Below are 21,405 nucleotides of genomic sequence, written 5' to 3' on the forward strand. Positions count from 1 at the left end.
TCGCCTCCGTAGAAAGTATCATGGTTCGAACAGCGATCCGATGGAAAAAACTCGATCCATCTGGAGGGGAGTCAATTATGGCAAGGCCTGGAATGGAACTGAGCACATTCCACCCTACCAAAAGGTAGACACTCTGGCAGACCGCGCATCACAAAGAGTAATGACATATGTCGACTGCGTAGATATCCGCACACTCGAAGTTGAAGAGTGGAGATCTTGTCTTACGCCAGAAAAATTCTCAGATTCTGAGAATCCAGCAGTGCTCCCAGATGAAGAAAACCCTGTGAGGGATGCAGGGAGGACTTTTCTGTGACGAGAAGAAGCCCCGGTTATCCTGACCTGGCGGTAAAGTACCTTGGTGATCCTGCTAAAAGTAGGAGACCGTCCAGAGAAAGGAGCATTCGGATACACTGAACAGGTGAACTGTCAGAAAATCCATAAAGCTGGTAAACCCCGGTGGAGTTGAGGACAGCCCCAAAAGGCAGAGCCCGAAACTTACAAGTGTTGCTGTGGCACAGCAAACCTGAACCCATGCTGATGAGAGGGCTCTGTATGTACCCGTAGGTACGTATCCTGAATACTCGGATATACCATAAAATCCCCAGGTTCCAAACATCGGATGATGGAGCATGGACGATTCCACCTGAGTCAAGGCACCGTTGGAATCTGATTCAGGGATTTGAGACAGAGTATAGGCAAAGGAGGACCAGTCGGTCACCGCCCCAAAAAGAAAGTAGAACAACCAGTCCCTCACTGAGATAGTGAGGTTGGCCGAAATAGCTCTGCTTACCACAAAGACTGTATAGCTTTCTGGGATTGTAAGGCCCTGATCAGTTCTGAAGAAGGGCCCGTGTAACAATGCCTGTGAGGAGGCTGCATGAGCAATGAGAGGCCGTTGAGAATCAGTACCTCACTCTGGAAATTCCCCAGATGTAGACCTGTCCCGTCAGGCTGAGGGTATATCCTCAGGTGTAGAAACAGGGTCGTCCGGAAGTCCCGGACTGCTCGGTACTGGATACGGTGGCCCCCGTGGAGGCCGACAGCCTAGGAAAAAACAGGCCTTTAGGCTGACCCTGAGGACAAAAAGACTTAACAGAGTTAGTCCGAATGTAGTGGGAGTAGCTAAAGACGGTATCTCCCCATTAGTGATACTGCCAATGATGCAACGATCTTGTCAAGGTCAGGACCAAACAAGAACTTCCCCCTGGAAGGAGTGTGCACCTCTGCTTTCCCATAACGCAGCCATAGGGTACTGCGGCGGATACAGACGCCGCCGAAACCCTGAAAGTTAGAAGACCGGCATCCCATGAGGTAATCCCACATATGACCACTGCATATTTTGTGAGCGGCAAAAAGATATTTGAACCTCAGACGTGTTGGAGGGGAAAAACGTCACAAAAGCATCACCATGCGATGGCCATGGTAGGACGGGCAACAGGCCCTGAAAACTTGAGTACATTGATTTCAGGCAAAGTTACCACCTACGGATCCGTAAAATTCGTCCAGGCCGGGATGGGAGGCGTATTAATGCCTGTAACCCGATGATTAACATACAAATCCATCCCAGAAGGGGATTTCCATTACTTGTGAGGACCCTCAGGGAATGGGAAACAGGAGGCCTTTGTGACTCCTCGTATCTGGGGACAGCCAGACTCCCGCTATGAGATCCACCCTCTGGGCAGAAAACGGGAGATGTATGATACTGGTGCAGGATCGACATTCTCTATATCCAGAATGAGCCTGGCTACCAGCCCCAAAACAGGGATAATAATACTTGAGATCGGCTCCCCCCCATGTGAGAGGGAAAGAGCCGAATATACCATCCAGTTCACGGCAGAGCCACTGGTCAGTAACCACAGGGCGTATATCACGCCAATTAGTATTTCGTATAAAACGACATCCACCAGGGTGGCCGTTGTGGTAATCCCTGCAAGGGGAATGACAGACCGATGTGGTATCGGAGGTAATTCATGTACTGTGAAAAACCCCGGCAGGGAGCGATAGTCTGTGACACAGGGGTAAATTGCAAGAAATTGCGAGATACCCCGAGTTCAAAAGGGCAGTATGGTGAAGTAACTCCCAGCGAGTGACGACAATGGGGCCCGCCCGGCGATCCTCAAAGGAGAGGATCCTGAGAAACAACGCCCTTTAAGGGGGTCGTGCAAGGGGCCCGGCACCAGATGGTGCCGCATACGTAAACCTTTCTGAGTTAAAATCCTCCGCACTAATTCCTGCAGGCTATGACTTGCAGGATAGCAATAATGGGTGCAGTATCGTGTGCAATCTCCTGGTCAGATATATCTGACTATCTTGACGGAAATATTAAGCAGCGCCATACCGGTCCTGACTGACGCTAAGATTAGCTGCAGGAACCCATTATCAGCGTACGCAACTCACAGTTCCATCTAAAATATGGCAACGTGCAGCACGCAACAGTATGTGACAAACCTCACAGATATTAACAAATATATATATGTGAGGTCTCAGAACCACCCCAGGTACACCTGTATTAGGGCAGATAAAGAAAAGGGATAGATATACACTGACAGGTGAGAGAAAAAGCAGACAGTCAGCACTAGCATAAGTCACATACAATGCAGAAAAATATATATACATACATAAGCATGACATATAATATACTGCACAATGTCGCTACATTCAACTGCCCAGATTCAGTGTCTGGGAAGGCTATAGCGCTGTGTACACTCACCCAAAATGGCCAGGTACGCAGGGGGACTGGGCTCACTGACATCCTAAGAGTTCTGCAGCACCACAGAGAGAAAATGGCCGCTGGAGACCTCAGAAGAAGCGTGGCCCGCGGAGGAAGCAGCTCAGCGACGCCAGACTGTATTATTGAAAGGCGCGCTGAGCTGAGGGGAGGAGCCGCTAGACAGGGAAGGCTTCCTCCCCTGGCTAGCATTAACCCCCCGGGATGCCGGCTCCCGCTGCCGCTATAATCCCTGGTGGGCTGTGGACACGCGGGGTATGCCTCCATGGAGGGGGAGCCCGCCGCCACCGCTAGCGCCTCCGGTCTGTCCCCAGAGACCGGAGGCATAAGGCTGCATGTACACGCGGGTCACCGCAAGCGGTGACCACGCGACTTACCTGTCCCCGTCGATCCGGCAGCAGCCCAGGGATTCCTCCAGAGCCCGGCTAGTACAGACTCTGGGGTCCCGCTGCGATCCCCAGATCTGTACTGGCGTCGCAGCGCCGGCGGGGTGTAGGAGCGGCAGCTCAGACGTCCATTGGACAGTCTGATGCTGCCGCTCTGAAGAGTAGTAAAAAAATAATAAAATAAAACTCTTTTAAGCTTAGGGGCTGCTAAGCAGCCCCCCTGCAGTAACGGTGACCCGACTCCGGCCGGGCACCAACTTAAACTGAGGTGCCTCTGGCTGGGGGGCGGGGTTATAGGGAGAGTGGACCCAAGTGCATCCTGGGAGCTAAAAGCTTTAACTGCGTGGTGCCCGGATTTGGTTCCCAACCTATACCCCAAGGTCAACCCTGTGGACCCCCTATGGACCCTGAAGTAGAAAGGGTCCCCGAAATATAAATCCTGGTCGAGTGACCTGAGAACCCAATGGAGTATTGAGCGGGGTTGAACAAGGAAATGACCCGGATAGCTATCCGGTGTAAACTGCATGACCCATTCCTTAAACCAGCGGATTGGCTGACTTCAGTAGGGCTTGGAGAGGATATATCTAATCGTCCCCTGTAACGCCGGAAGACCCAGGGTCGGTGTGAACGGTTGGACCCAGGAAATAACCTGGGCCCAGCCGCTATTGTAAAAGGGGTAAAACCCAACTCCAACCCTTGCTCACTCAGTGCTCAGTGTCCAGGATTGAAGCTAGGCTTTTGGTGGAAGTATAAATAAAACACACACATAAATAAGAAAAAAAAACCTGTATACACAAGTAGAAAGGAACAGGTGGATCAAGAGCTGCACATGGATCTAAATGTAGGATAACCCAATAAGGTTAATAACTACCGGGCTAGCCTCAAAGGAATAGGACAGGTCACTCCATTAAATTAATAACTAGGACACAGAAATGGTTAAATACAGTGTTCATGTTACACCCAGGGTTGCCTATAAACAGATAAATGGTCCTTGTTTTAGGTGCTGATTATATTGAGGAATGCAACTCCAGTGAAATTTAGAGTTTACAGTAGATGCATCTGTGTGTTAAACCCCTCTCACACTTCCTTTAACTAACATTTTATTTATCAGTATACAAAGAGTGAACAGGAAGGGAGCTGGCCATAGACCCTATTACTGTGCTCATTATAGGAACACCAATTACATGATTGCTTTGAGCAGGTCAGAAAGTTTTCAGTATGAACAGGATCAGCTGTCACTGTGTATTATACTAAATACGTGAAATTACCCTTCTAACATTATTCTATATGCAAACGGAGGGAACAGTTGATAGATATGATGCCTCTTCAGATGTTATTCAAGATCTTCTATATCAGGGGAAAGCAATCTTGTGCAATCCAGATGTTAGTCAAATTCATCAGAATTGTCCTCAGTCAAACACCAAGGGGTGATGCAGTTCAGCAACACTGAAGGAACTGAAGGTTGCTGACCTTTGTTGTATATATTGAAAGTCACATTCACACATGCACACAGAGAAACAGAAATGTTACCCAGGAGTCTCCACCCCATATTTCCCAGCTTCGCACTCTGGAGTTACGAGATCGACGTGCCTTGTCTGAGAAATGTGAGCGCTATACCAAGAGAACATACAGGTTTAGAATCTCTGTTGTATAAAGTTCTAGACAGTTCCTTATGAAATCATATGAAAAAGGAGGTGTCTCCGCAACACACAGACTAAAATGTTATATAGCACATGTAGCACAGAAAAAAAAACCCTGTAAAAACACAACCAAACGTAAATATAGAAGCCATAGTGTGCACTAGCTTGACACAAGCTTGATCCAAATGGCAAGAGCAAAAAGGGGCTTTACATAAATATCTATTACTGAAAAAACAGCATTAAGGTACGTTCTGATAATAGGTATACCTGAAATCTACAAAAAAAATATATATTTAAAAAAGGAAGTTCACCACTAGCAGTAAGAATAATTAAAGTCAGTCAAATGAGTACTAATTAATGTGTGTGGACGGTTACAGCATTTTAGGCTATAGCAGCAGCATAAAGTCAGAAATAAAACACAAATATGCATGTCATGTTGTTGTATATACATTTACTTTATTAAGAAGCCTTTCACCACACAATCTATCCTTTTGGAAATTAGGCAAAAGGATTACCATGGAAAATATGCAAATTAACTACTAATCTGTAAACAATAACATCCTTAATTAAAAAGGGAGCATTGAGGAGAAGCAGGATTCTACCTAGGAACAAACTGCAAACAAACCATCTAGTATAAGAGAAGTGTGTGCTTTTTAAAAACAGTGTAAGCTTCAATGCACCATGTGGCGAGGACATGTGAGAAAAGTGAGCCGCACCGAGCAATGTAGCAGATGCAGCGGAAACACCACTCGATCTGTACCAAAGACACTGGGCTGCCTCTTTACCTGCACAGGAATGACTTTTAAATATGTACAAAGATGCAGATGAAGAGCAACAAAACTTGGTGTGAAAAAGAGCTGCGGCCGCTGGATAGCAGCCGGTATACAGATTCAGACTCATTCACACACAGTTGTACAAGTGTCACATATCAAATGAATCAGTGCATTAAGCGGATTTGTTGCATCAGATTGTTTAATTCTGCGACTAAGACGCACATTAGAGCGAAAACTACGCTCAGATCAAGCAGTGTCACACGGGATCTGGCGCAGAGAAGCTTTATGGTGTGACTGTGGCAACAGTGTATGAGGACACATTTGTAGAAGCTTATTCTTCTGAATGGGAGCAGTTTATTTAAATACTATTAAGCAGTTTCATTTTCTTGAGACTAACCTTGGTATTCATGTTCTAAATACCGTACTGTACATTGGCTCTCAGTAAAAACATTGGCACTTTTACCATGTACAAGACAGTAATTGATAACGGTATATTTACTTTGATGAGAATTTAATGTCTTGATACATCCCATGAGCAGGTGGGAATGAATATATAGGAAAGCCCTTTAATGTATATTTTCACACACAGACACACAAGTTTTCTGACCAACAATGACAGCTTTCTCCAATGCGCTATTCTGACACCGGTGATTGTGTTTGCCACTAGTGGATTTTTAAATACAATAAAATAATGTGTTTTTAACATTAAATAAAACATGTCAAAATGTCTCTGCAAATATTAACATTGCTGTGACCAGAACATTACACACGCACAGAAAGGATAGCACGCACACACACGCACACAATAGCTACTGGCAAAGGTTAGTTTGAGTAGGGATAAAGTCTTTGCAATGTGACAAACAGGGATGTACACAATATAAAAACTGAAAAAAAAAGATTTCCAGATATTATAAAGTAATATTTTCTTATCACATAGAAAACGAGGATTCACGTGTCCACAAATGTTTTGAGCGCGTCATTTCATCATTAAAGTGCTTAAGAAGTGAAAAGTGTATAATGGGAACAACCCTTCGTTCAGTTATTTTTAAATGTTGTATTCTAAAAAAAAAAAAAAAATTCCCAGCAAGGCATTCTCCATGCCCCCAGTACACAAAGACTGTGCTTACCTTGCTAGTAGATGCTTTATAAGTGGTCTTCAACTTCTGTGACAGTTGGCTGGTACTATGACTAGCTGCAAAGAAAAACAAGCTGAGATTATACACAGGCAAATACTTTCCCTGGAGACTCCCCAGCAAGTTACTACAGAGCATATACACAGTCAGGTGCATAAATATTGGGACATTGACATAATTTTCATATTTTGGCCTCTATTCACCACCACAATGGCTTTGAAAAGAAACAAACAAGATGTGCTTTAACTGCAGACTTTCAGATTTATTTTGAGGGTAATTACATCCAAATCAGGTGAACGGTGTAGGAATTACAACGGTTTCTATATGTGCCTCCCACTTTTTAAGGGGCCAAAAGTAATGGGACTATCAACACAAAAGCTATTTCATGAACAGGTGTGGGCTATTCCCTCGTTATTTCATTATCAATTAAGCAGGTAAAAGGTCTGGAGTTGATTCTAGGGGCGGAATTCAATTGTTTTCGCAGGCCGCATCTCCCGTCTAAAGTGACAGGAGATCGCGGGCCGCTATACAATTGTCCAAGATTTTCGTGCTGATCGCGCCCATAGAGGTCAGGTTTAGCCGCGTAAAGCAGCTAAACCCGACCAAAGTGCTGGGCGCGATCGCAAAAAGTGATGTTTGGGCGCCCAAACATGTAACTTTTCGCACATTTCAGCTCTCATCCCCCAGGGGCTGCGAGCTGAAATGTTGCGCTGGCAGCTCATCGTGCCAGACAGGAGCAAGAATTGAATAGCTCCGTCGGGTGCGATAGGGGCTGGAAAGAATTGAATTCCGCCATGTGTGTGACATTAGCATTTTGAATCAGTTGCTGTCGACTCTCAATATGAGATCCAAAGAGCTGTCACTATCAGTGAAGCAAGCCATCATTAGGCTGAAAAATCAAAACAAACCCATCAGAGAGATAGCAAAAACATTAGGTGTGGCCAAATCAACTGTTTGGAACATTCTTAAAAAGAAAGAACGCACCGGAGAGCTCAGCAACACCAAAACCCCTTCACAACAACTCTCCAGGAGGTAGGTGTATATGTGTCATAGACTTCACAAGAGTGAATATAGAGGGTTCACCACAAGATGTAAACCATTGGTGAGCCTCAAAAACAGGAAGACCAGATTAGTTTGCCAAACAACATCTAAAAAAGCCATTACAGTTCTGGAACAACATCCTATGGACAGATGAGACAAAGATCAACTTGTACCAGAGTGATGGGAAGAGAAGAGTATGGAGAAGGAAAGGAACTGCTCATGATCCAAAACATACTACCTCATCAGTGAAGCATGGTGGTAGTGTCACGGCGTGGGCATGTATGGCTACCAATGGAACTGGTTCCCTTGTATATATTGATGTGACTGCTGACAAAAGCAGCAGAATTAATTCTGAAGTGTTTCGGTCAATATTATATGCACGTATTCAGTCAAATGCTTCAGAACTCATTGGACGGCGCTTCACAGTGCAGATGGACAATGACCCGAAGCATACTGCAAAAGCAACCAAAGAGCTTTTTAAGGCTAAAAAGTGGAATGTTATGCAATGGCCAAGTCAATCCCCTGACCTGAATCCGATTGAGCATGCATTTCACTTGATGAAGACAAAACTGAAGGGAAAATGCCCCAAGAACAAGCAGGAACTGAAGACATTTGCAGTAGAGGCCTGGTAGAGCATCACCAGGGATGAAACCCAGCGTCTGGTGATGTCTGCGTTCCAGACTTCAAGCTGTAATTGCCTGCAAAGGATTTGCAACAAAGTATTAAAAAGTGAAAGTTAGATTTAGGATTGTTTAGTTTGACCCATTACTTTTGGCCCCTTAAAAAGTGGGAGGCACATATAGAAACCGTTGTAATTCCTACACCATTCACCTGATTTGGATGTAATTACCCTCAAATTAAATCTGAAAGTCTGAAATGAAACAAACAACATGTGCTTTAACTGCAAAGCCATTGTGGTGGTGAATAGAGGCCAAAATATGAAAATTCTGTCAGTGTCCCAATATTTATGCACCCGACTGTATATAGTATAGGGCGCTGTGGTTTTTAGTAAGTTTCAAGGTAGAATCCAAGTGCATCTCTCTGTAAGGGGTGGCTAACCCCTAAATCAGGAACACCAAAATTGCAACAAATGGGAGACAATAGGATGCAAAACAGTTTATTATAAAATAATTTATAGGTTCTAATTAAAATCCTTCACATAAGAACATATTCAGGATAAAGCACATTCAAATTGAGTCACAATAACTCAAAAATCACATAAATACAAGTAAAATAGAGGTCTAAAAGATACAATAATATAGTGCAAATGTAAACAGATGTCAATTATTACAAATACCCAGTGATCTCATATGATTCGATTGATTTTTGAAGATTTATTTCATATATTAAGACAGTTGACTTTTATCTTTGACTTATTAGTTGACATTATCATTCTTCACATATCATACATGCAGGGGAGTTATGTGTGGGTGCGAGGTCGGGGCTGGTGGTGAGAAGGTGGGGCATCATTGTACCGGACCCAGAGATTTCTGTTGCCGGCCCTACCCATGGAGGGCCACTGCGCTGTCCACAGTGGGTGGCAAAGCCTTCCATGAGGTATTCCTGGCACACACTTTACAGCGTAGATCGAGGAATTTTAAAGGTCACCTTGCCATGAGCAGCTTAGCCAGTGTTCAAATTGACTCACAAGCTATCAGATTATAATTGATGCAGGTCTGGGTGGGCATTTCCAAAATGCCACCTACCATTACCTATACATACTGCTATCCCAAATTTTGGTACTTCATTGTATATATCTATCTGGTACATTCTTGAATGTTGCCAAATTAAATTGCTTTTAAGTAAAATATGCACATATGCTGCAATAGTTACAAGTTATAGAATACGTCCTGATCATTCGGTTTCCTAGAAGACCACAAAAAATGTTCACAAACTAATGGAAATCTATAAGAAAACAATATTTACTCCATTCCTAATTACATCTTCTACCACCAAGATCACATAACAAAGCCTAACTTCTCATCTATGGGTATGTACATGGAAGATCAATGCTCTCATGCTTCTGACACATGTGCATACGGGAAGCCGACGAATGGAATCCCGACAGTCGCGTCCCGACTGTCTAATCATGGCAGGGGGTTAAATGACAAGCGTCGCAATCCCTAACGCCTGTCATTTTATCTACGCCAGGTTGCCCGTCACCTGGCTTACCTATCGAAGGTAAGCCAGGCGCGGACAGGGGGGGGGGGGGGGGGGGGGGGAGTTTGAGGGTTCCCAGGGGGGGATTTAGGGTTGGGCACCCCTCTGAGAGTTTAGAGTTAGGTGGCGGCTAAGGAGGGGGGGGGGGGGTTAGGTTTAGGCACTTGCGCAGGGCAGGGGGGGGGGTTGTTTCGAATAAGGGTCAAGGTCCCCTAAGGGAGGACTATGCTTAGGGGGTAGAATAGGGTAGGTAATACTTACCTTGGGATGATCGGGATTTCCACTGCTGCCGGGATGCCGCTGTCGGGATTTGAACCGCCAGCCATGCTGTCAATCATACTGAATTTGTGCGTACACTAGGTAGACTAGGACCATGAGAAAATTGCACATATCAGAATACATGCACCACCGTCACTTCAGTTTTTGAGGTCTGCAAAAAAGATTTGTTTTATTTTACACAGTCATTTACCTTTTGCTTTCATTTGACCTTTACTTAATTCAGCTCCATCGACTGTCTGCCCTTCTACTGACAGGCGTTCATTCAATGTGTCTATTTCACGTCGCACTTCAACAGAACAAAATTATTAGTTAGGAATCGAGAGCAAAAAAATAAAAAAATATGTACATACTGCTCAAGATGAAGATTATAAACATATTTGCAACATCATTTCTAAACTACAAAATATGAATTCTCTATTCTAGGTGGAACTCCTCTCCGTTAGATATACACAGGGTAAAGGGCAAATTAAATGTGGCAGGCATTGCCAGCTGAATAGGGAAAGGGGTCACATACATAAGTAGATAGAACGGGTTTTTAATGCATGACTTTATTAAACAAGTTTTTGAGTACAGTGAATTGTTATGAAGTAGCAGTAATTTGCAGGTGTGATGGAGAAGCACAAGCGAGAGAAGAAAATGCCAGGTAATAAAACCAAGCTGGCGTGTCTCATTGTCCACTATCTTTTCATTTTTTAATAACTCTAAGACATAGGATTTAACGGTATAATGCTAGGACACTGTTCTAAAAAGTCTGCAGGGCACCTTTTAACAGCATTCCAAAAAGAGCAAAAAAATTAAAAATCGGCAAAAAAAAAGAGTTCTAGCTTTGCAAATTGTATGTCAACTACCTATAAACCACTAATGCTCCAATTTGGGAATATATAATAGTGCCTAAAGGCCTGATGCTACAAAGAAATAAAGGGCAGAGGTAAAGTAGTACTAGTAACTTTTCCAAAGCAGAGAGTAAATAGTTTTTCAGAGCACAGCAGCTGCTAACAGACATTAATGACTCGCCCTCTTCATCTTATTTACATTTCCAACGCCTGAGTGGTAGAGTCTCACTGCCAACCAGGGGAAAATAAATAAATCTACTATGGACCTACAATTGCAGCTCTTAAGATTTGCAGTCCTAAATCCCAATTAATTATTTATGTTTTTGATTATCAATTCATGGGAATGCAGCATTTGAATTCATTAGGAATCAGGAGTGCCGAGTAAATTCATAGCTCAAAGGGGCTCAAGTAGAGTTGGCTGCAATCACAATTTGCTGTCTTTTCTCCATCAACATATGTGCACAAATAATTCTGACGCATCCTTAGCTAAGCCAACTTACAACTCACTGCACTTAAGAGATTTGGAACTGGGCTGCAGCTGTGCGTGTAAAGGTGCGTATCCACTAGACGATTAGAATGAGTGATTGAACGATTACGACATAGTTATCATTCAATCATTCATAAATCGTGCATTAATATGTCAAAAACGACCAGCGATGCGCGCTCCCGCTGGTCGTTTGCCATCTATCATTGCCTGAACATGCGGGCCAACCTGCCGATAACGACAGTTCGGTGATGAGGGAGGGTGCCTGCACTGAGCAATATAACGTTCAAAGTGGGCACATTATTCACTGCACAGGATGAAGAACGATTGTACGATTACACTGTTGTAATTGTACAGTCGTTCCACTCTCATGTTGTGGAAACACACCTTAAGTATAGCCAATGTACAGTAAGGGTATGTGTCCAGTGCTGACCACATGAAAGAAGCATACTCACCTGTTTGGCTGCAGATCACTAGCAGGTACTTTGTCCCTGGCATAGCCAGATCTCCAATTATTTAACCTACACTCCCACGTTGGGGCCTGTGGGCTCTGATCAGCCCAGACTACTTGAAAATGTTTTAGGTTGTTTAATTTTTGACAAATGGTAATCACTCAAGTACCCATGGGGTCTTAGTAATTTGCAATTTGTACCCAGGATTAGAGATGGATTATCAGTGTCAACTTCTGATTGGTTAAATGGATATGAATCTCTCCTACAATACCAACATAATATTGCTGCTGTGATCTATTCACATTATTACAGTGATATTTGCGATTGGTCAACAGTAACCAAGCATATTTACATTTCATCCTTTTAAGGGGCAGACAAGGGAAGAGTGTATTAATTTTAACTTAAGATCAAGATGCAAAGACAGAATGAAAGTATTATTTCCTTTTACATGGTAAACGCATCTTTTTAAATTAACACTAACCAGACCCGTACTATATTGTGTGCATGCATGTGCAGTGTCAGCTTTCCCCGGAGAAGTCTTCCAGAAACGTGAAAGACTTCTACAATATGTTGGGGATATAACTCGCAGGGACATCGGCACCCGCAGCCTCTGTCCCTGTGAGTTCCAGTTAGTACACAGCGGGGATATTTTCATTATAAATGAAAATATTCGCTGCGATAGGAAACCTTCATAATCGTGACAGTTTTGCGAAAATTAATACATAGGCCCCTTCGTATAGAACATCCACATCATCCCTGGGGTTGTGAAAGGAGGAGAACTGAAGGCTCAACATGGAAATTGATCACTGTATATTTACTTTGATGAGAAATTAATGTCTTGATACATCCCATGAATAGATCTTACATAATTTTTAACAAGACTGAAAATATAGCCCTTTAACGTATACTCTCATACAGACAAATGAAAGTTTTCTAACAAACTATAACAGCTTTCGCCAATGCGATTTTCTGACACCGGTGACTAATGTGTTTGTCACTGGGAGATTTTGAAATAAAATAACGCGTTTGACATTAAATAAAACATGTTCAAAAACTAAACATTACTGTGACCAGAACAATATACAAGCACTGAAAGGATAATACACATATTATAATACAACATTTGTTTAGCCACTCTTACTGGTTGCATTTAATTTTCCTTTCAGACTACTCTTTATTAAGTAAAAAAACAAAAACAAAAAAAAACACAACTTTGCCTTTTTCTTGACTTGTACTATTTAGTATGCTGCTATTCTCAAGATAAATGTCGTTTAGCTTCTCTTCCTCCATACTTTGCAACGCTGCAGTTGTGGCCTCTGCATGTAACCTGCCTTTACTGTACACAGTTGGAGCAATAAATTAGGTACAGTACATATACTAGAGACTCTGGCAGACAACACCAAGCTGGAGTTCTGGCATGGCAGTATGAGGGCAGAATATGAAATAACCCTAAATAAATAACTTGATTTTTGCAAAGAAATATCAAAATAATTTTGGATAAAATTATAACTTGAAGACTTAATTACCAGTTATTTCATTGTGCATTATATGTATAATCCTTTCCTGAATGTTTTTTTTTTTCTATACATTATTACATTCTAACATTTCCAGACCTTTTAGAACTGTCCTGCAGTACTTACATTCCAAGTTCTCAATATAGAGGTTCTCAAATTCCCTTTCTATTTGCCCGAAAAGGTCCAAGAGTGTATTTCGCACTGATGACGGTAGCTTGGAATCCTATGGAGAAATAAAAAGTAAAAAAAATAAACATATTTAATTTACCGCAGACTCGTAAGCTGAGAGTTAGAACCATTTTAACATGAAAGAACCTGTCATGCTAGAGTCTTTATCTCAGACCTAATATTGGAGAGTGCCTCCAATTCGCTCTTTACACAAGAGAAATTACAATTTACAAGATTAAAAAGGTAATTAGCAGTGTTAGCGAGAACTGAACATTGGAGGAAGTGGTGGTGGGTTTGTTAATAGATCAATCTGTGAACCTGAAAAGTTACTACTCAGAGATAATTAATGGATTCAAATAGATTTCTGCATGACATCATTTGACCATTTATACCACTTTCACAAATGACGCAGCTCTCATAACATGTGGGAAAATGTTGCATGAGGATTTAAACAAAAAAAACATAATCAAAGGTTATACAGCAGGGTCGTACTGCTGCCATGGATCATTAAATTTTTTTTATTTACAGACTGGGTCCTAATTAAAAGGTGATTTCCAACTTTAGATAACTAGTAAACATCACAGGGGAAAATAAAACATTACTCTCTATCTTCTAGCTCTCCCTAGATCAGGGATGGGGAACCTCTTTTCTGCCGAGGGCCATTTTGAGATATATATATATATATATATATAGCGTTCCCGCTAGGCTGTTTTAGCGGGACGCGGCGCCCTGCCCTCCAGGAGGAGGGCAAAAAGCACCTTGCCCTCCAGGAGGAGGGCAAAAAGCGCCCTGCCCTAACAGCCTGCGGGAGCCGTTCTCACCCGCGGGACGCAGTGTCCCGCGGGTGGACAAACATGCGGTGAACCGGTCACCGCCGGAGAATAGACGCCGGGCGCATGCACCCGGCATCTATTCTCCCTTTCTGCAGCGCTTGGGGGCTGCCCGGCATGTCCGTAAGCGCCGGGCACGCCCCCAAGTATGACGAAACGGGGACGCGTCTTATAGACACGCCCCCTTTTCATAACCACGCCCCCTTTGCGCGCGCGCGCAAGATTGCCCTCTCTAGCTCCGGCGCCCTGCCTGCCGCCGGAGCTAGAGGGAACACACATACATTATAATTATATATGTATATATATATATATACACACACACACATTATTTGCAGGCCACGACCCTCCGTGTCACATCGGACGTGGGCGGGGACACAATCGCCGGTGATTACAGCAATGCCTGGAGCATCCTGAGGATGCTCCGGGGAGCTGTAAGGGCAGCGGTGTGACAGTCTGAAGCATCATAAGGATGCTCCATGCGGCACTGCTGCTTAGATTCTGGCTGCAGGATGCCAATCTAGGCACCCTGCTAGCCAGATGAGGCTAGCAGAAAAAAGCTCAAAGGGCCAGGCCAAATAATTCCGGGGGCCTTATACAGCCCCGGGTCTGAGGTTCCCCATCCCTGCCCTAAATAATCAAACAGAGTAGCTTATTCATTTTTGCCTCAGCTGTTGCCCTAAGCTTCTCTCTTTATACAAACAATACTGAATACATAGAGATAATAGCATATCACCAGGGTTCCAAAATAAGCACATTTGTCTGGTGATATAAAGTATGGCCCTCAAAGCTTTTTTTCTGCTTGCCTCATCGGGCTAGCAGTGTGAATAGAATGGCACCCTGCAGCCAGAATCTATGCAGCAGTGCTGCCTGGAGCATCCTTAGGGTGCTTCAGATGGTCACACTGCTGCCCTTACAGCTCCCCAGAGCATCCTCAGGATGCTCCAGGTATTGCTGTAATCACTGGCGATTGTGGCCCCGCCCCTGTGTGATGTCACACGGAGGGTCATGGCCTGCGAATAATACATATATCAAAATGGCCCTCTGCAGAAAAAGGTTCCCCACCCCTGATATAAAGAGAAGTCACAAATTGTTTCAATGGGCTGAATTCAATTCAATGTGAAGATTAATAGCCGCGGGAGGGAGCTCTCGCAGCCATTCAATACACCACGCTGTTTGGGTAGCTAAAGGATTTCTTACCACCTGCAAGAAGAGATCAGACAAAGGTGCCGGGTGCGCAGCTGTTTGCCGGTTTAGCGCGGCACTAACAGCCGCATGCCCGGCACTTTAGTCAGAGAATGCCGGTACTCGCACCTTAACACCCAGGTTAAGTCTCGAGAACCGACATTCTCCAAATTAACAAATTCCTGACAAGGCACACAGCGCGATGTATTGACTGTGACTGTTGATGTATCTGCATGTGAAATGCTACGTTACAGTGCCAGCGGCTGTTACACTAACATAACGTTTCGTATGCAGATACACCCGCAGACACAAAGAACATAGGCATGCTGCATATCATTTTAATCAGCAGAAGCTGCTTGTGTATACTATTCACATCGCTGTTAAAATAAGATGCATCTGAAAGTAAAAAGTCACACGAAAAGATGCTCTGTGCTACTGAGTCACACAGAGCTGACGCATTATTTGTAGCACACGGAGGACAGATGGGAATCGGTATGTAATACCGCCGGCAGCGTCAGGCCGACAGAGGAAGAGATCCCGGCAGCGGCAGCCCGACAGCGCTGGAAATCCCGTTCGTTCCCAGGTAAAGTACTAACTAACCTAACCCCCCTAACCTTAACCCTCCCTTAGGGGTGCCTAAGCCTAGCCTCCCCCCCCCCCCCCCCCAGTGCCTAACCCTAATCCCCCCTTCCCCGCTGCCTAGACCTAAGTCCCCCGGGGGGGGGGGGGTGCCTAACACTAACCTCCCCCCAGGGGTGCCTAACCCCCCCTTCCCCTAGCCTAACCCTCCCGGGGGGGTGCCTAGCCCCAAGTCCCCCCCCTGCGGCTGTCTGCTCGCGGCACCCGGCATCCCTTCGATCGGGATGCCGGCTGCCGGTCTCCCGGCGTAGGGGTAATGACAGGAATCAAGATTTTAGACGCCTGTCATTTAACCCTAGCCGGGATTGAGGAGTCGGGAAGCCGGCGCTCGGTATTGCGGCCGCCAGCTCCTAAACGTATACCGACAGATGTATGTGGACACATCTGTATATACCAAATCTTGGAAAAAATACCAATCATCTTATAACTTTTATTTTACAGGCTGTGCTAGAAAAATATCAGTTAGAAGCCGATTGGTTGCTATGAGCAGCTTCTCTACTTTATCTCTCTCACCAAGATATGATAGGTCTCCTCCTATGATTGCTGAGAATAAGATCTCCTTAATTTGAGGCGATCTATAGCTTGTCACTATAATCAGCCATAAACTGTCAATGTAAAGCACAACTGGGAAGGGAATATCATGCAGTAGTTGTGTTTAAACATGCACTAATAGCAGCGAACCGTAATGTCCAAAGAAAGATCAATATCTTGTCTGGGTCACCATTAATATATAGCTAATCAATCTCAAGGACACATTTTATGGCTTATATATGCAAGTAGCAGTTATACAGTCAGGTGCATAAATATTGGGACATTGACAGAATTCTCAAATTTTGGCCTCTAATCACCACCACAATGGCTTTGAAATGAAACAAACAAGATGTGCTTAAACTGCAGACTTTCAGATTTAATTTGAGGGTAATTACATCCAAATCAGGTGAACTAATACTAATATTAACCTACAGGTATGTTTTTGGATGGATTTGTCTCTATTGCTTTTTAAAAAAAAATTATTGTGCATAATTATCAAATTATGTTTTTATGTATTTTATACTTCGCACTCAGACATTTTTGATAACTATGTATACAGATTATATTACTTAATCAACAAGTACTGTATATATATATTTTTGACATGTGTGTTAATATCAGTATTGTTATAGAAAAAAAGTGTAATGTTAAGAGGTACTGTATTGATCCCTATCACACCTGACAGAAAAATCATATTAAAAATGCTGTAGAGTATATTACATGTGCTATGGGTTATTTTTCTGGTCAGTTATGGATGGGATTCAATAAATTCAATATCATTGATATCCAAGGCGTAGTGACTCAAGTCTATCAAGTTATTACTTTTTACCTTAAAGTCTATTAATAGCTTTAACCGGGGTTGGAAAAACCCCAGAAGCAAGGTAGCTAGAACACACAATAATTAAATTGAGGTAGCAGCACTAGAGAGACATTTCGACTAATATGACAGGATGCACACGTTCCTTAACTTCTTATTGGTAAAAATTACAATGTATACAAACAATACGATATTTGTTTGTTTAAATAGGTAGTTTCTTTCATTATAAAGCACCTCCCCTCTCCAACTGTCCCTCAAATTGAAGTTACAATACCCCAAAGATAGGGTATAAACAAGAAAACAAAAAAAAACAAAAAAAAGCAAACAAACCCATAATGCTCCAACATCCAGAAGAGCAAGTTGACCCTTTTGACCCAAATGACTATCTCCAGAATTAGAGGTTAACAGGACATAGCCATAAGCTGGGTACATACCAATAACAATTTAAAAAAAAAAAAAAAAAGGTGTGTACACACCTTCAATCATGTTTTGTTGGACGAAAACTGGTCGAATCGAAGGATCACATCTTTTATGCAGTTTAATATTCATAACATTAGGCCGGGTCACATAGATCCAAAAGTACAGTGTGTACACACCTTCAACCGTTCTGCAATGCTACTGGGGCACTGCGCCGCCTCTGTGGGTGTTACAATCATTGTCTTACAATATTTTGGCAGTTTGGGATATAAGGTAGCAAGTATGATTGTTTAAGTGTGTAGATGCGTTTCAGCACTTTGGTTAGGACTTCCAAACAGGAGTGAAGTCGATCGAAACATCAAATCGAAAGTGTGATTGCGAAGGTGTGTACCCAACTTTAGGCCTCTGGAATAGGAAGTCTGGTAGCCTTAAAGATGCATACAACAGAGCCATGGCATCTGTTCCTTATTTGCCATGTTCCTAAATGGTAAACCACTGGAAAACAATGTGGTATAAGGAAAGTATATATTTTATCCACTCTGCTCTATATATAGTGACTAATTTGTCATTGTACAGTAGCATGCATAGAAATCATAAATATAAAAAAAAAAAAAACCACAGGATTTTGGTACTTAACGATAAATCCCTTTCTCCGATTCCACAGGAGACACTGGAAACTTCAAGACAGTGGGGTATAGACGGTGCTAAGTGGAGCTGGCACTTGAAATCTTTTGAAGTGTGACTAGCTCCTCCCCCTCCATACCCCCCTATAAGCCCAGTCTAAGGAAACTCCCGAGGGGAGTTGAAAAAAAAAAAAAAGGTTGAAAAAAAAAAAAACAACAGAAATACAACAAGAGACAAACAGGTATCTAACAGTCATAACGTAAAAACTACTACAAGTGTGGCAGGAGGGACCATCGCAGGGTGGGCGTCCAGTTTCCCCTGTGGAGTCGGAAAAAGGGATTTATCAGTAAGTACCAAAATCCTGTTTTCTCCTTCATCCACTAGGGGACACTGGAGGCTTCAAGACAGTGGGGACGTCCAAGAGCTCCCATCACGTGCGGCAGAGCGCCGAGTACCCTGCAAAACAGACCTGGCAAACTGCGCTGCAGCGGCCGCAAAAGTATTGAATCTGTAGAAACAAACAAAGGTATGCCGGGCACACCAAGTAGCCGCCCGGCAAAGAGATTCCATGGAAACCCCGCGAGTAGCTGCCCACGAGGGACCCACTGAACGAGTGGAATGCGCTGTAATAGAAGGTGGAGGTTCCCTACATGAGGCCACATACGCCTGTCTGATTGTCAGACGAATCCAGCGAGCCAGCGACTGTTTGGAAGCTGACCAGCCAGGACAAGCAGCATCATACAAAACAAACAGTGTCAGTTTTACGTATGGCTGCAGTCCTCTCCACATATATCCGAAGAGCCCCGACAACATCTAAGGATTTTGACGAAGGTGAATCCTGTGGAAGAACTGGTACCACAATAGGTTAGTTGATGTGGAAAGCCAAAACCACCTTAGGAAGAAAATCCATTCTAGTACTGAGTTCCACTACATCCTCATGAAATACCAAGTATGGAGGCTGACAGGATAGAGCTCCCAGTTCTGACACCCTCCTGGCTGATGCCAGTGCGAGAAGAAGTGTAACCTTCCACGAAAAGGTATTTTAACTCCACAGACTCCAAAGGTTCAAACAGGGAAGACTGTAAGAAGGAAAGGAATAGATCCAAGTCCCATGGGGCTGTAGGAGGAACAAAGGGTGGCCGTAACCTAATCACAACCTGCAGAAAGGTCTGCACATCCGGTATCAAGGCCAATTTCTTTTGGAAGAAAACCGTGAGCTGAAAATGGGATTTTGGTACTTACCGGTAAATCCTTTTCTCTGATTCCACAGGGGACACTGGAGGTGCTTACGTTGGGGTATAGAGGCGTGGATAGCTGGAGCTGGCACTAATTAATTCAAAAGTGTGAAGCTCCTCCCCCTCTATTCCTCACCAGCCCTCAGTTTAGAAAATGAAGACCGAGAGGAGATGGGAGAACAACATACGGAACTAACAGGCAGGCGAAGAGCGCTGAGGTGGGCGTCCAGTGTCCCCTGTGGAATCAGAGAAAAGGATTTACCGGTAAGTACCAAATTCCCATTTTCTCTTTCATCCACTAGGGGACACTGGAGGTGTTTACGCTGGGGACGTCCCAAAGTTTTCCCTACGGGCGGGAGCGCTCTGAGGAAACCTGCAGAACAAGGCGGCCAAAACTTGATGCTGAAGCCACAAACGTATCAAATCTGTAAAACTTCACAAACGTGTGAACAGAAGACCAAGTGGTCTCACAGCACAATTACAAGGTGGTGGCAACTCTACCGGCTGCCAGCGACGCACCCACAGAACGTGTGGAAGGAGCCGAAAAAGACCAAGGAGGCCGACTCATTGTTGACATAAGCCTGACGGATAGTCAGTATAAACCAACGAGCCAACGTCTGTTTTGGAAGCTGGCCAAGCCCTCCGAACAGCATCATAGAGGACAGAAAGAGACTCCGGTCTGCGGAGGGACGCCGTCCAAGGAACAAATGTGTAAAGCTCGAACAACCACCAGGGTAGAAGGAACACCTGAATCCTCTACGAAAGAAGGCACCACAATAGGTTGGTTTATGTGGAAAGCCGACACCACCTTAGGAAGGACAGCGGCTACTGTCCTGAGTTCCGCCCCACCGTCATGAAACACAAGGTAAGAAAGCTTGTAGGACAGCACCCCCAGTTCCGAGGCTGTGAGCCGAAGCCCAAAGTGAGGAGGAGTACCGTCTTCCAAGACAAAAACTTAATATCAACCTCCTCCAAGGGTTCAAACATGGAAGACTGAAAAGACCAGAGTACCAAGATCAAATAACAGGGTGCTATTGGAGGCACAAAAGGAGGCTGCACACACAAGATCCCCTGAAGGAACATCTGCACACAGGAATGAGAGCCAATTTTCCTTGAAAGAAAATGGAAAGAGCAGAAACCTGCCCTTTTAGAGTTCCAAGGTGAAGGCCAGAATCTAATCCCATCTGGAGAAGAAACAAAAACAGGGATAATCGATAAGTCCTAGACGGAAGGCCCTCGACCGGAACACCATGAAATATAAGATCGCCAGATGCTATGATCGTGCCAGAAAGCCTGTTTCGGCTGCGCATTAAGCATGGTGGGAATAATGGAGTCTGGAATGCCTCCGCGTCTTAAAATATCGGTCTCAAGAGCCAGCCCATCAACACAGCTGTGCTAAGTTGGGGTGTGCGAAAAGACCCTGCAACAGAAGGTCCGGGTGAAGAGGAAGGGGCCACAGCTCGTCTGCCAAGAGGGACCGAAGGTCCGAAAACCAACTACACCAAGGCCATTTTCGTAGACACGAGAATGAGTGAGGCC

The 21,405-nt window shown here is 44.0% G+C and overlaps 1 protein-coding gene across 3 annotated transcripts in view; it reads right to left on the reverse strand.

The window, feature by feature from the left end:
- WDR37 (WD repeat domain 37) overlaps window positions 1-21,405 on the reverse strand; it is a 194,243-nt gene that overhangs the window by 104,853 nt on the left and 67,985 nt on the right. For all 3 annotated transcript variants that reach the window (XM_088463219.1, XM_088463227.1, XM_088463210.1), the window contains exons 3-5: window positions 13,550-13,646; window positions 10,331-10,426; window positions 6,655-6,719 (exon numbers count right to left, since the gene is read on the reverse strand). In XM_088463219.1, the coding sequence (XP_088319345.1) occupies window positions 6,655-6,719; window positions 10,331-10,426; window positions 13,550-13,646 (258 nt within the window). The remainder of the gene's footprint in view (window positions 1-6,654; window positions 6,720-10,330; window positions 10,427-13,549; window positions 13,647-21,405) is intronic.

Source organism: Taudactylus pleione, unplaced genomic scaffold (assembly GCF_031769625.1).
Source record: "Taudactylus pleione unplaced genomic scaffold, aTauple2 ptg000053l, whole genome shotgun sequence".
NCBI classification, from domain to species: domain Eukaryota; kingdom Metazoa; phylum Chordata; class Amphibia; order Anura; family Myobatrachidae; genus Taudactylus; species Taudactylus pleione.